The sequence below is a fragment of the Oxyura jamaicensis genome, chromosome 1, assembly GCF_011077185.1.
Source record: "Oxyura jamaicensis isolate SHBP4307 breed ruddy duck chromosome 1, BPBGC_Ojam_1.0, whole genome shotgun sequence".
Taxonomy (NCBI): domain Eukaryota; kingdom Metazoa; phylum Chordata; class Aves; order Anseriformes; family Anatidae; genus Oxyura; species Oxyura jamaicensis.
The window spans coordinates 29865906-29880725 of NC_048893.1; the positions used below are offsets into that span (position 1 = coordinate 29865906).

The 14820-nt window shown below is 36.4% G+C and overlaps 1 protein-coding gene across 1 annotated transcript; it reads right to left on the reverse strand.

Annotated features, from left to right (window-relative positions):
• Positions 1–8589: 8589 nt before the first annotated feature.
• On the reverse strand, positions 8590–11837 carry LOC118175508 (arg8-vasotocin receptor-like). Its single transcript, XM_035341823.1, has 2 exons — positions 10774–11837; positions 8590–9703 (listed from the first exon to the last, which is right to left on the reverse strand). Exons 1-2 carry the CDS (start codon positions 11687–11689, stop codon positions 9504–9506), a joined length of 1116 nt encoding a protein of 371 aa, XP_035197714.1. The 5' UTR covers positions 11690–11837; the 3' UTR covers positions 8590–9503.
• Positions 11838–14820: the final 2983 nt, after the last annotated feature.

Below are 14820 nucleotides of genomic sequence, written 5' to 3' on the forward strand. Positions count from 1 at the left end.
AAATAAAATAAAATAAAATAAAATAAAATAAAATAAAATAAAATAAAAAGTCTTGGGACAAAAGAATTGCCAGATTGTTCAAGCAACAAGTGATTTCAAACCACAGGCATTAAAAAAGAAAAAAAAAAAATTCATGTAAGCAGTTTAAAATTTGAATTGTCCATATGCCAAGGAACAAATTGCAAACTTTAATAGATAATAAACAGTCTGTTGATGTTCTCAGGGGGTAGAAAAAAATTAGCACAAATGCTTCTGTAATTATGTCATACAAATTGGCATTGTTCACTGACCCTCAAACCTATTCTGCTACATTTTGATGTTCCATAGCATATGTGTTGCATGAAACTTGCTTAGTAACTGACTGTTTTCTACAGTCTACGCTTCCTTAAATATATTTACTTGGTATCAAGACAGGCTGCAAATGTGCTGCTCAATTACACAGCAACCAAAAATCTGGCAGCACACATGAGAGTTAGGTTGACATTTGCATGGAAGTGGTTCTAAGACTTGCATAAACATAATTAGGCATATGTGACACATTAAGGTGTTTGTTAATACTGTTTTAAAGACTACCCAGGATGAAATATTCCCATTTTCCCCATAGACGCCAAAGGAAACCACAGATACTCACATGGACACCCTTTTGCCAAACCTCACATTAAAAGAGAGATATGATACAAGTGTTGTTAATAGGGATTTTGTAGGATTCAGCAATAATCATTTTCGCATTTTATTGGATTTTGAGGCTTGTAATATGTTGTCCAGTGTAAAATAGCCTTGGACTTCAAGAAACTTTATGAGACCCTTCCCCTCCAACTTGTCTTTATGTTGAATGCAGAATTTGTGTGTCTGTACTTGGATTCAAACTTTGGTTCATATTATTTTTATTTTATTTTATTTTATTTTATTTTTTGAGCAAGGCCCATTTTCTAATTTAATTTGTCCATCACATGACACACTAAGCATTTTCATTTCTCAGTGATCATTCAATTTCTAATCATGCAGCATGCCTTGAGGGAGCAGAGTTGAGTGTAAAAGTTGGTGCCAGTAATGAACACTCATTTAAATCATTTGATTCCCTTTTACACCAGAGGGGTGTGACATTTTGAAATAACTGGAATTAATAAAACTAACTTATTAATTTTTAGAGTTCTGAGGCATTCTGTGAAGAGTAGAATTTAAAGTAGCAGAGTTTAAAATGATTTTAAGAATAAAATCTGAAGAAGTATTTCCATTTCTATTTTCTCTTTCTTATTATTACGAGATAAATCATCATTTAACAATGATGTAAAAGTATGCAGTGCTAAAGCATTAATTTTGAAGGTAAGGAAAAGGTAGATTCTACCTTATTACACTGTGACATTGTCTTCTAGTTACACAGCATAGTCTTAATTAATATATTTCCATAATATTTGGTATTAACAGAAATTCTGAAATTTCTGGGGAAAAAAAATAATACTGTTTGCACAATTTCTTTCTCTTACAGATGCAGGAGGTTGATGAACAATTTGAATCATTTTGAATGCAGATCAATTAGCATATTTGTGTCTGAATCAACTGTAAATTTCCATGCAGGACAAAAATGCATGTCCAGACTTGTAATTCATTGATTTGTTAACCTGGGAACACAGACAATATTTTAGCTCTGAAGGCAATTATATAAAAAAAAGCAATATTACAACTTGCACAGTTTATACCAAATCACAAAATTAAATCAACATGTAAACATCTATTTTACATACTTGAGTTTTTTTAATTACAGAATGATGGACTTGCATTAGAAACATACACCAGTATTCAATACCATTCAATGGTATTGAATACTTTTTTTTTATTTGTACTACCTTTTGTACTACCCATTGAATGCTATTGATATCGTATAGATATCAATATGTAAAGATATCGTATAGATAATGCATATAAAACACTGTATTTCTTTTGCTCAAAGTCTCAGGTCCTATATCAATGAATTAATTCTATAAGCCTCAACACAGCTTAAAATTCAATAGGATTAACCTCATTTTACATTTATGATATTCCTCTCATCTGCTTTGATTTATAGAAAATAATCTTTATTAAAGGAAAGTCTGTATCTAATGAATTAATACATAAGTCAGGTTTTCAGTCAGCACAGTTCCTGCATTTCAGTGACTCAAAATGTATTTTTTATGATATCCCAGGTTAATTAAAAACCAAATTCATCAGTTTGTAGCTCAGAGACAGTCATTGCTTAAATTGTGAGTAAGATGAACTTAACTGTCTCATTCTCAGCAGAACAAAATCTCTGTCATACAGTAGTCCTCTTCTACCACAGAATCATTAGGGAGCTTCTACTAAAAGTATCAGACAAAGGTGGCATTGTGGCAAAAAGGAGTCAAAAGATACAGACAGTAACAGCTGAAAACATGTTTTGAGTGGATATCAGAGAGGTGCATGTACTACTTTCCTATTAATTAATATGAGATATTTGTGTGCATTTAGATTTTCAGAACTCCAGGCACTAAACTGCCTCCGTCCACAAACATTCTGCATTGATGCTTTTGTGATTAGACAATGTTTGCTTTGTGTTGTGTTGGCAAAAGGAAGACAAAAGGAGCCTCTGTAAGTCATTGTCTGAAAATATTTACGTCTCCAGAATATAACAAACCCAGAGCCAGAGATGCAACAAAGTGTTGTCTTCTCTTCTTAGTCCCACAAAATGAAGAAGAGGGGGAGACAGGGAAGTGAAATAGCTCATGGCATCCAGTATGACCCCTGTATGTGCTAAAGGGTCAACTTTCCACGTGTTAATCCCTTGCTTTACTTTGTTCATGACCAGTCAGATATTCAGTGCACTGTTTAATCAAAAAAGCACAATAGCTAAGGTTATGCTTGTGCTAGTGCCTCCTATATGGACATTCCCTGAAATAATTGGTGGTCACTTTGCCTGTTTGAGTGTATATGTCTACAGGCAGACATCCTTGTTAGTAATACATGTGGTCCATTTCCGATCATCTGTTGTTGTCACTGTTAGCAATATAAATAAACACAATATGCTTCTGCCATCCACTGTGTACCATTCGTGCATGTGCACTTTTACTGCATGCTGAGGGGGACTTTTATACCACATCTTACTCCTATTTGATCTCACACATCCTCATCAGAGAGAAACAACCAGGAAATTCTTCATGCTGGGCATGCTCCATCTAGAGTCTGCGGGAGCAGCAGCCGAGCAGCCTAACGGCAGCTCCATGTGATTAAGTAGCGCATTAAGCTTGTGCATACTGACGTTCAGGCACTTCTGGAGCTCTAAGTGTTAGATTTTCCATCATCTCATTCCTTTAATACAGTCTACATGTGCGTGTCATAGAATCCAGTATTACTACTCTGTGGGAATGGAAAAAAATATCAAGCCCAAATGTTACAGTGGAGTTTTAATCTCTTCTTCTACAGCAAATGCAATAAACTCCAAGACACCCAGGTGCTGAGAAGAAAATGTGGATTTCTTTCCTGAGGTTTTGCTAACATTTTTTGTGAACAGATAGTTACAGCTGAACACATGCCACCTCAGAACATGAGATTGTATCAATCTTGTCAAGAGAGGATTGGGAATATGAATCACATCACCAGCAGACTGGAATTTGTATTAAATGTATCAATAAGCAGTGTGTTCACATCATGACTGCTTGCCAGAAGGCTTGTATTTTCTATGATGAAGTACAATTTTTCCCATCAGTAAGTCAAAAGCTGGAACCACTTAGCATTAAATCATTTAAGGCCAGACATCTATTAACACACTTAGAGACATGGGCAAACACTTCCAGTAGACTGTGATAGCTAGCAGATAATTTATTCCTAGTCTCTCTTCAAAGGTGATGATATAGATAATAACTAAACTCAAAAATAAGCTAAGGAATACAAGACCAGCATTTATAGGCAACAATTTTGGTTTAATGTATACATGACCAAGTATAAAAACGGAGCAAATTTTTATTGTTTTGTGACAAAATTAGTCTTTGGGTAGCTTCATGAAATTCAATGACTAGAACATTAATCTTGGAACAGTATAAAATATCCATGCTTTATTATCTAAATAAAGTAGCAACATCAGAGATAAAATTTGCATTTGTGATTGATATCATGTCTTTCATACTACTGCAACTTCCAAACTGCTCTAAATATGTTGCACTCAGCCAAGTTTGTATTGTGTTTAAAACTGAATGTAGGTTATATGCTGATTTCATTTAAATAATTGTTATGATAATGATGATGCTGATGTCGGTGTTTACAATCATATCAGGTCTTTCTCATATCTGTTATTTCTCACTGTTACTACATCAATTCTCTTGAAAAAAACAGTTACTGGAATGTGAAGTGATGCATCCTGTCACTGATAGCACCCATTTTCCCAGCCAAAAATTCCATAGAGTTTTAGGACCATTTTTTTTCCAAAACTTCTTTTCAGGACCCTATTGAAGTGTTTCCTCCACAAGGTCCCACTGGGTTGTTGTATCAGAATTCAGATTTGCTGCTCAATTATGAGTAAAGTACAATTTTAAATATTAATCATAAGCATTAGTGAGTGTAGAACAAGGGATACAAGGAGCATAAATCCCCAATTCTGAAGCTTTTTCAGAGTGTCACACATGATATAAAAAGCATTTGATGACTAATATAGCACTTGGGTATGTTTGCACTGCATCTCTAGGGCAACACTTGGATGGAAATTCAAGAAGCGTTAGAGTTTAATTACATCCAAAGTTCATTAAGGACTGGATAATAAAATAGGCTAGTTGCTATCAATGGTAAAAGGCATATGCTTTGGTCTTCTGTGCTGGCAATAAAAGAAAGCAGGAGGGGAGGGAGGTTATGGCTTGCTTAGTTTCACTCAAAGACCATTATTTCTTTTGTTCCTGTAAAAATGAAGTAAAAATTAATATAGAATTTACAGAGGGCTTGTAAAAATGACCAGAATTTGCTTTCTTAGTGAGTTGACCTTCAGAAAGCCCTCAAGTGGCAATACCAGAAGCCTCATGCAAGCTCAAGAATAAGATGCAGCTTTTAACCTTTTGTTTCAGAGAGGTCAAGTGAAAGCAGCCCAAGGTACCTTTACAAGAGATTCAGGCAGGTACAGTTCAGGCACAGTACTGCAGATCACGAGGCCCTGCCTGGGACCATGAGGGCACAGAGAAGCCTGTGGTTGGCACACATTGGACTGGGGAGGAGGGTTTTAGGATGGCAGCTGGAGTTTTAGTGTCATAGCGTAAATTATGCCAGGTTTTACTTCTGATTTTCTAACAGTGCAATTTGCCTTCAGTTCAAATCCATATGGATCAGCCAATACAGTAGTAAATAAATTTGTGACCAGTTACTCTCATACAATTACCATTTGAAGTTTTCTCCTTTGCAATCCTGTTTCACTGCATGTATGATTCATTTGGTTCACAATCGTGTATGCTTCCTGTAGATTCCCAGGCTATTCAGGGCCAAATCCCTAGTTTATGAAGACAACAAGTGGCTTACTCACTTATTCTTTTTCACTTGTTTGTTTTATTTTGAATAATCCAACACTAATTGGATTTTAAAAACTGAATAACTGAATCTTCTTCCTTTGCCTTTGTCTGCTCATGATACTATTCGGCCAAGAATAGCTAACTTGTGCCTGCTCCTCAGGATACTTTTATCCCAGCCATGTGTTTGGGAACTAGACAATGCAGCCATGTCTGCATGCCACATCTGCCTCACATAACAAACTCTGGCAATTCCAGCTTGGGTCTGCACGTTATGCTGCCAGTCTTCTGCCAGTAACACGGACTCAGGAGAACTTTATTTGACCTGATAATCAGCTATTATTGTCAGAACTACACGATCAAAGTGAAATTGGCAGGACATTGGTTTGGCACCACCCTTAAAATTTGTCAGCATCATTTTATTGCAAGATTAAAGATAAATATTAATGTCCCAAAGCTCTGACTTCAGTATTCACCACTTACAAATATCCGAGCTGAGACAGGCAATGAAAACACAGCAGTGGTTCCGTAGAATAATAGAATTATAAAAATATACGATGAAGACAGCAAAATATGTTGGATTTTCCTTCTTCTTTTTTTTTTTTTTTTTTTTTTTTCCCGTAGTAAATGCACACATAATTGATAGATCTTGGATTCTTGTTACCTGTGTAACAAAACACAATAATTTTTAGGAAAGAACTTGAGTATTTTACTGAACTGTACCTTTCCTAATTGGTAACAAAACCCTGGCAAGTTAAAAAAAAAATAAAATAAAATAAAAATAAATAAAAAACAGATAACCAGAAGCTATATAGCACTGCCTGTATCAACAACATAGCTATTTACTTTAGGAGTGTGAACTTGCAAACTTTGCATTTCTCTTTCAGAAATTATTTACATGAGAAATTGGAATCTAAGCATTGGTGAGGAGTGCTTTCATCTGATAACTGGATTTTTTTATTTGCATGTGCTTCCATAGTGCCTGCTGAGACTTGTATGTTCAAGTCTCTGATTCTCCTCTATGGATTAAACACCCTGGCCAGACTACGGGGATGTCTCAGTCATCCCTCTTAATGAGACACTGATGCCTATTGGAAATCTAAGTGACAGTGAATGAGAAAAGATACAGTCCAGCTAAAGAATCAAAATGCAAAGGCAAGTGAGAGCACAAGATATTCAAAATATAACTCTCAAGAAAAAAATCGCCAAATTTGCAAAAGAAAAAAAAAATATCTTTAAACTTCTTCTTTAAAATGTAAAGGAAGACCTGTAAAGAACTTAATCAGGGAAAAAAAAAAAAAAAAAAAAAAAAAGCTATCGGTCTATCAGTCAGGGTGCAGTGATGCCCTTGGGGCAGGCAGGGCAAGCCATTGGGGAAGCCTGGGTCTTCAGAGGGGTTCTCCCTTGCAGAGTTCATTTTAGTTTATCTTTCCCCAAGTATAGATGAACAAGCAAAGAGTGGATGATGATCAGGATCTGGAAAATGCAACCCAATCCACTTTGCTATAAATAAATACATAAATAAATAAGCAGAATAACTGCTGTTCAAATACATTGTGACGGAATAAATGTAGAATTGTTCATATCCTGTAGTTTGACACTGTGGTATGATAACCTTTATTTTTCTTCCTAACAGGTAGACTGATCCTTCGGGGAGGGGGGGTTATGATGAAAAAAAAAAATGAAAAATAAAACATTTGAGGGCCTAAAATATCATTGTTTTGAACATTACAGACAGCAATCCTTCATTGATTGTTTTAAAGAATTTGTGGCATTTCATTCAGTACATGATCAAGATATCTGAAATATTGACGTCTAATATTGCTCTAAGAGTTTTATAGGACACATTGAGCTAGTTATTTGAGAAATCAAGCTCTACGAAATTATTTATAAATCCAATAACAACTATATGAGCAACACAGAAATGTAAGCAGCAGAAGTAACATTTTTTTACTCTGAGAGACCAGATTAGCTGGTGTAAACTGAAATGGCTCCATGGCAGTCTGCAGACAGTACTGTGACTTATGTCAGTTCTGGGTCTGGATGGCTATTTGAACGTAATCTGAATACCTGTTTTCCATGAAAATATAAACCTTTTGAGACTTTCAATGTGTTTTACTGCAGATTCAGTAGAACTAGGACATAGGTCATTCCTTGAAGCATTTCTATTTACACTTTACTATAACACTGCTTGTTTTACTATATAATTAACTGTAATTGGAGGAAGCAGGAAAAAAATTAAAAAAAAAAATCCTTTAACCACTGGATTAAGTCAAGAGGGACAACCTAACTGAGAGCTAATTTGAAATAAAGTCTTAGAAAGTGAATGGTTTAATACAACAAATATCCCGTCAGTAGTACAGATTACATTTTGGACCTTTGTACCTCAAATAAGGAAATTGTCACAAGTTTGGTAATTGCTCTAACTGGGAACACGTTGAGGGGTAGAATTAGTAAACATTAATTAAAGACAGGGTGGAAAATGGTTAAAAAATAAAAATTGCAATTATATTAGAGTCTTTATACGGATTCATCCCATTCCTGTCTGGCTCTGGCACTATCTTCACCCAGCCTCTTTCTCTTTCTTCTTGCTGGAGACTTTTCTAGCCATCTGGACACCAGCTTTTTCCACCCTAAAGAACAGGAGTACCCATTTCTGTCCTAACTATGTGGGAAATAGAAATGAGAGGATATTCAATCATATCAGCAAAAATTAACCTGAAGTGTAACTATTATTATGCATTGCTGCTTCTCACAATTCAATCAGTATTTACTCATTATTACTTTGAGTACAACTTAAAGGCTATTAAAAAAATCTTTTGCTTTTCCATTTAAATACAAGATTGAGATTGCTAGCAGTCATAAAAATGATGTGTGAATAGCACTGATATAGCATTGATACAATGTGGGCAGATGATACGCAAGCATCACCAAGAATCTCTGTGAATGCAGCTCTGGTCTCACCTGAAAGAGCCTTGCTAATATTCCTTCCATTCTGCTATGATTAGATTGTAGACACTGGGAGGGGAATAAATAGCTACCTGCATAAAACACCCACATGCTAGCAAGCAAATGGCATTTTGAAATAAAGATATGCAGATTTATTTTTACCATAAAGGTGAAATGATTGAATTTGAACCTGAAGGGGTTCTGAGCACATTCTGACAATAAATCACATGCCAGAACAAATAGGTCTGAATACAACCTGCATAAAAATACGCAGAATGCCAAATGGGAGTATACACTCCTAGTGCTTATTTTTATTTAAGGCATGTATACATGTGTATAAGTGTGGAGAGTTTCAGTTAACTGCTTGCACATCAAGAAATGCATGGGAGATTAAATCCCATGTTGATGGCTTTGTAATAGGGAGCCACAAACCTGGAACATCACTGTGCTGCTGACCTTCTGTGATTCACAACAGCACCAGACACCGAAGTAGGTAGTCAGTGTCACAAGGAAACTGAATTCTTGTTTATAAAAGGACAGTAAGCTGCTCAGAATTTTATACAAGTATATAAGGAGTTAACAGGTATTAATTACAGCTGGAGAAAAAATAAATAAATAAAAGACTTTCTGCTTATTTCTCTAGATTTGTCAAGCTGTCCCCTAGAATCACAAACAATTCAATTTAAAAACATATTCCAGTCTAATTATGTCAGATTCCTTTCCAACTATGTCTCAATTTGTTGGGTTAAGTTATAGAAAATTGCTACTTAGAAACCCAGAATCACAGAAGTAGTTTATGACATGAAATATCTGAGATACTTTATGTATCTTTGCCAGTCTTTACAAGAATTCATTTTGATAACACAGTGGTGATGGAAGTATTGATTCAAGTTTGCACAACACAGAAACTTCTGCATATGCTACAGAACTGCAGAAAAAAATGTATTTATACAACAAAAGGCAATTTTCCAGCTTCCTTATCCACAAAACAAGATACGATGGTAAAATATTGATATGTCCTGCAAACATGGCAAATGTAACAGAACAAGAAAAAACATTCAACGTTTATGCAGAAGTAATGTTTTCCTCAGGGTCTCTGTCTACAAGATGAATGCTTCCTGTGATCACCGACTCTTCTTGAGCTGAGGTGTTCTCGAGCTGTTTATTTGTGCAATATGGGATGTGGCCACAAAAATACATGTAAATCCACGGGTTGGTACAACTATTTAAATTGCCAAGAAGCATGATAATTGTGAATGCCGAACCTGGAATGGAGTAGTTAAAGGGATAGCAGAGTAAATAAAGCATTCATACAAGTAAGTAACATTTTCACAATCTGCTGCTTTATGGTGTACTTGCTCATATATTAATGTTACAGTGATACTGGGAAAATCCCATATTTTTAATGCCATTTGTAACAGTCTAAGGTATAAAGCATACTGTATTGTATGCATTTCAGAGTTAAATATAGTTCTATACAGCTCTTTTTCTATGTAGCTGCATTACATTTGAAAGTAATTACTAACCTGCTATACAGACACAGACAAACACAGATATTGATATAAATATATGCAGAGTAATACTCAAATTCACACTGATACAAAGAATTCTTAAAACAAAGATCAGATTTTTTTATCAGACAGAGCTATTATTTATATATTTTAGGGCTAATATATTTAAGTTTTCAATAGGTGAACTTAAATAAACTCATCCACAGAGAGCCTGCCTTCCACAAAGAGGCAAGTATGTTTGACATGATTAATCTTGCTTCCAGCATGGTACTCTTTGATACATCTACTAGGCTTTTTTTTAAAAAAAAAAAATATTATTCTTTATAAAGAGCTGTTTCATGACTTTTAATTGTCTTATAGTGTACTACAGATACTCATCAACATGATTTCAATATTCAAAAAAAAATCAGATTTCTTAGAACACCACTGTTCTATATGTTAAATAAGAAATATTTATTTTATTACATTGAATAATTAACCATTTCTTTTCATCTCAAGAGCCCCAAATACTGCTGCTATAATATCTGAAACCTCCAAAAGTCTGAACTGAATCCTTGCCAAAGCATTACTTTCACTGTGCTGTTTGTTAATCACAGAATCATTCACCACTCAAAACACACACACCCTTACTTACATGATGTTTTTATCACATAATATATGAAGTTCTCTGTATCTAATTAAATACAGTAGATAAACGATACAGTAATTTATTTTTAATCATAGACAAATGATCACAGATAACTTTTACACAAAAACAAAGTCCACATATAAAGTTATGTGCTAGCCTGCTATGAAGTTATTAATGAGGATGGAGAGTATCTTACCTTCAGTAATGACACTTGGGAACCACACAGACCACAGCTGTGCAATGAAGAAAGGTGACCAGCAGAGAACATATGCAACAACTGTTACCACTGTCATTTTTACAGTCTTGATCATAGCCTTTGAAATACAGTTCACACTGCTTGCTCGGGATGGCAGGACTTGCTTCTGATTTGTTACTTCGTATTCATTCTGTTTTTTCACATATATATTTCTTTTGATTATTTTGCAAATCTTAACCTGGCATGTGATAAGGACAGCTGAGGGAATGAAGAATATAACTACAAAAATCCAAGTCACGTATGCCCTAGGGCCCCACGGCTGAATAAATTCAGCCCAACATTCAAAGATACCTGGAGATATTTCAGTCTTAGAAAAGATAAATACCTGTGGTAGGCTAAGAATCAAGGATATAGACCAGCTGGTGCAAATGGGAATGTTCCACAGAGCTCTCTTCTTTTGGAAAGTGACCATAGGGTAGCAAACTGCTTGATATCTGTCCACTGTCATGACCACTATCATGTAAGTGGAGGCAAACATGCCCAGCAATTGCAGATACTTGATAATTCTGCACAAGAAATCTGGCCCTATGAAAACATCTGTAATATCCCATATAAGCTGAGGCAGTACTTGAAAAAAGGCTACCACTAAGTCAGCTATGCTGAGGTGAAGCATGAATACATACATCCTAGAGAGCTTCTTTCTTCTTCTCCACAGCACCAGGATGAGAATAAAATTGCCCACAGACGCTGTCAGAAATATCACCCCCAGTACAGCAATCTCTACTTGAGCTAATTGCTCATCTCTTTCTGGTCTTCCAACAGGATCTGACTTATTTGTCAAACTCAGGAATCTGTGAGTAGAAGGACTTTCAGTCTGATGTGTGCTATCCTGCATAGGAAATGAAAAATTCTTCATAGTGCACGGAAGCTACTCACAGTAGCTGCTACTTGCGACTCAGGTTGACAGCTGTGAAGTGCTGGCTGGCGAATAAACCAGCACAGGTTCAGGTTTCAGGATATCTTTGAGCGAATCTTTTCCTGCTTGTGCGAACCAAAGCACTGGACCCGTGTCTCGATAAAATTCTGCCTCTTTGCTGGAGTGCAAAAAGGCTTTATATAGGCTCCGAGTCGAGCCTTATGTAACTGCGGAGTCATCTGGTAGGCTGCAGGGACCCGAGCCAATAGCAATGCAAGCCACACAATTGGGTGAAATACATAAATAAAAGGAGAACTTCACAGGCTCGACATAATTAAATTACTCACTTCAGTCAAAAGCCGAACTTGTAAATAGCTGCGGCCAAAATCATGCTCAAATGATATTACTCATGAGAGTTCGCTCGGATATTTTTTACGCAACCCAGGAGTGTGTGCTTCAGCTTAATCAGAAGGAATGTTTGGACGTAGACGGAAAGTTGGGCCCCTGAGCTCAGATGCATCATAACTGCACTTCTCTGGGCTCCTGGGGCAAGACCACATCCTAAACACAGCACAGACAAAGAGATACATTTTTCCATAACTTTTTTTTCCTTTTGGAGGGGGGAGTACCTAAGTCACCTTATTGTGAGGGAAAAAAAAAATAAAAAAAAAATTAACTGCCTTAAAAATAATCTTTTTTTTTCGAGAAGGGGGTCAAGGCTTGGATGGTTTTTTTTTCGTTGTTTTTTTTCTCAGCAAAATGAAAAATAACACGTGAAATAAATTACTTTTAATGGGACTTTGAGTCTACTGAGAATTTAAAAGAAAATAAGTGAAAATTCAGTGGGAAATCCAACTGAGGAAAAGGTCTGTACAAGGAAACAGTTTCTTAGGGTCTCTATACTACTAGTGCTAGAGGCTGAGAGGTCATTTTTCACTATCTGATCCTTTTTATCTTTGTGTAGTAAGTCATATCATGACCACAAGAATTTCATTGTTCTTCGATCTTCCAGTGTAACTTTTGCATATTGGTAGTGGCAGATAAGAATAACAATTTTGATTTAATTTCATTTGTTCTCCCTCAGTCTGTCCTCTTAATCACAAAAAGATGGATTTAATAAAAGGAATTAATTCAATATGAAAGATAACTCATATTGGTTCGCAACCTTGTCTGAAGCTAGAGCACTCATATCCTTTTGGATAAGGTCAGGGGACTGGTAATTTGAAGTTCTTCTGAAGAGGAAACTGATAAGGTTAAAAGTATACACACTGCATGTATAGTACGCTATACATCTATACTGATTTATCTTTGTGATCATGACTATGTTATAAAAGCAGCTGAAAGATGAATAGACATCTTGAAACTGAATGTGTTCACGTATCAACAGGCAGGGGTAGGGCAAAATTCATAAACAGGATGCTGATCTACAAAGGTTTATAAGAGCAGTGAGATCCCTTTTCTCTCCGTCTCTTTGACCCTTCCATCCTAGCACAGGACTGATGTTAATATCTCAAGCAAGAGTAAGAGTATGAAAGCAGACAAGAGACAAGCAGAACAGCTTCGGTAAACTTTGCCACTGACAGCAGCTATTAGAATCCTTATCCCAGATTTATCTGAACACTGCTGCAGCTGCCTGAGTCTACAACAGCTTTTCTTTATGACCATGTTGCGAAGGCTATGAAACATAACAACTTAATCTAATATACCTTATTTTTTATTATTATTTTTTCATAACTGGAAGCCTGTTTGTAACAAATGTGGATTCCTAAGGTTGCTTCTTTTTAATTCCCCACCCCCAACTCCACCCCACCCCTACCCCGGTCTGTAATCCATCCCAATTAGCAGAAAACAGCATGGTAAGAGAGTAAGGGAACAAATGTTCTTGCACTTACCCTCACACTCCCTTCACTGGGTAACTTCCAGGAGAATAACTGAGTTGGCCACAGCCCAAGAATCCCTGGCAATTATTCTGGTTGCAGACACTGTGCTGCAGAGCTGGCTGGCTAATCTCCAACTCTGCCTTCAGATGGAGACAAAACTTCAGGTGTGTGCTTCAAAATCATTTACTCTGGCATCCTCACTCCATGAGTTAACAAAAAGCCAGGTGTGATCTTTGTTCTTCTAGTAGGAGACAGGGTAAACATCTACATCCAGGCAGTGCTGGGACTAAGTGGATTGAAGCAGGAACATGCTGAAGCAGGAACTAAGCCCAGGCATGGAAGATAAATTTACATATTGTGATCTGAAAGGTGATGGAATTATACGTAAAAAGACTAGAGTATGAAACACGTGTCACTTCTGGGGTAGTATCAAAAGACTAACCAGAATATAGTACCAGAATCAAATCTGTATGATTTTCACAGGGATTAGTGTATGGGTGGATGTATTTCGAGCAAATGTGCTTTATCACCTACACCTAGAACAAGATCCCTGGGAACATGCAGCTCTTCAGAGGTGTGCACATGGACACAGCATGCACCGTCTGGGCAGCACGTGCTTTAGTTGGTGTCAGACCCAGTATGTGGATAAGGGCTGAAGGGCAAGCACACTGAAACACATCGGCCTTTGCCGTGTTTATAAAAAGGGAGGTGGTGCTCCTCGTACAAACTGTCCTAGTGATGTAATACTCCACTCCATCTTGCATATAATTAGTTCAATATATGTTAATGGTTTCATAACTTTATAATTGTGCCCTTTCCAGTTTTTTCATCCATGCTAGCTGACATTTAGGATAATGTTATACTGAAATTGATTCCACTCTGGGAATATAACTCTCTGAGAAAAGAAAAACAGAATAACAGATGAAAATGTTTAAGCAGTCTTAGCTGTTCTTTTACTCTGATAGTTCCTTCTCCTGTTGCCCAGCTTTGCTTCATTCCCAACCATATCTGTCCAAGTTAAATTCTTTCCCTAAATTATTTACTTTCAGTAGTGTGGGAAGACACATTTTAATTAACTTCTGCTGATTTTCTCAGTATGGGCTCTCATCTAATGTTTGTCAGCTAGCTGGTAGGGAGGGATTCAGCTCACAGATTAATGCACTTAAATGAGGTGTCTGCTTAGAACTCCAGAATCACACGATTGAAGTGTGTCCTTCAGACTGGAAGGCCTCTCAGGCCTCTTGTCCAACC

Excerpts from the sequence above, each read along its gene's own strand:
- LOC118175508 (XM_035341823.1), bottom strand. The coding sequence starts at position 11,689 with ATGAAGAATTTTTCATTTCCTATGCAGGATAGCACACATCAGACTGAA. Across the intron at positions 9,704-10,773 it reads CCCAAGTGTCATTACTGAAG|GTTCGGCATTCACAATTATC; the intron begins GTAAGATACTCT and ends ACTCCATTCCAG.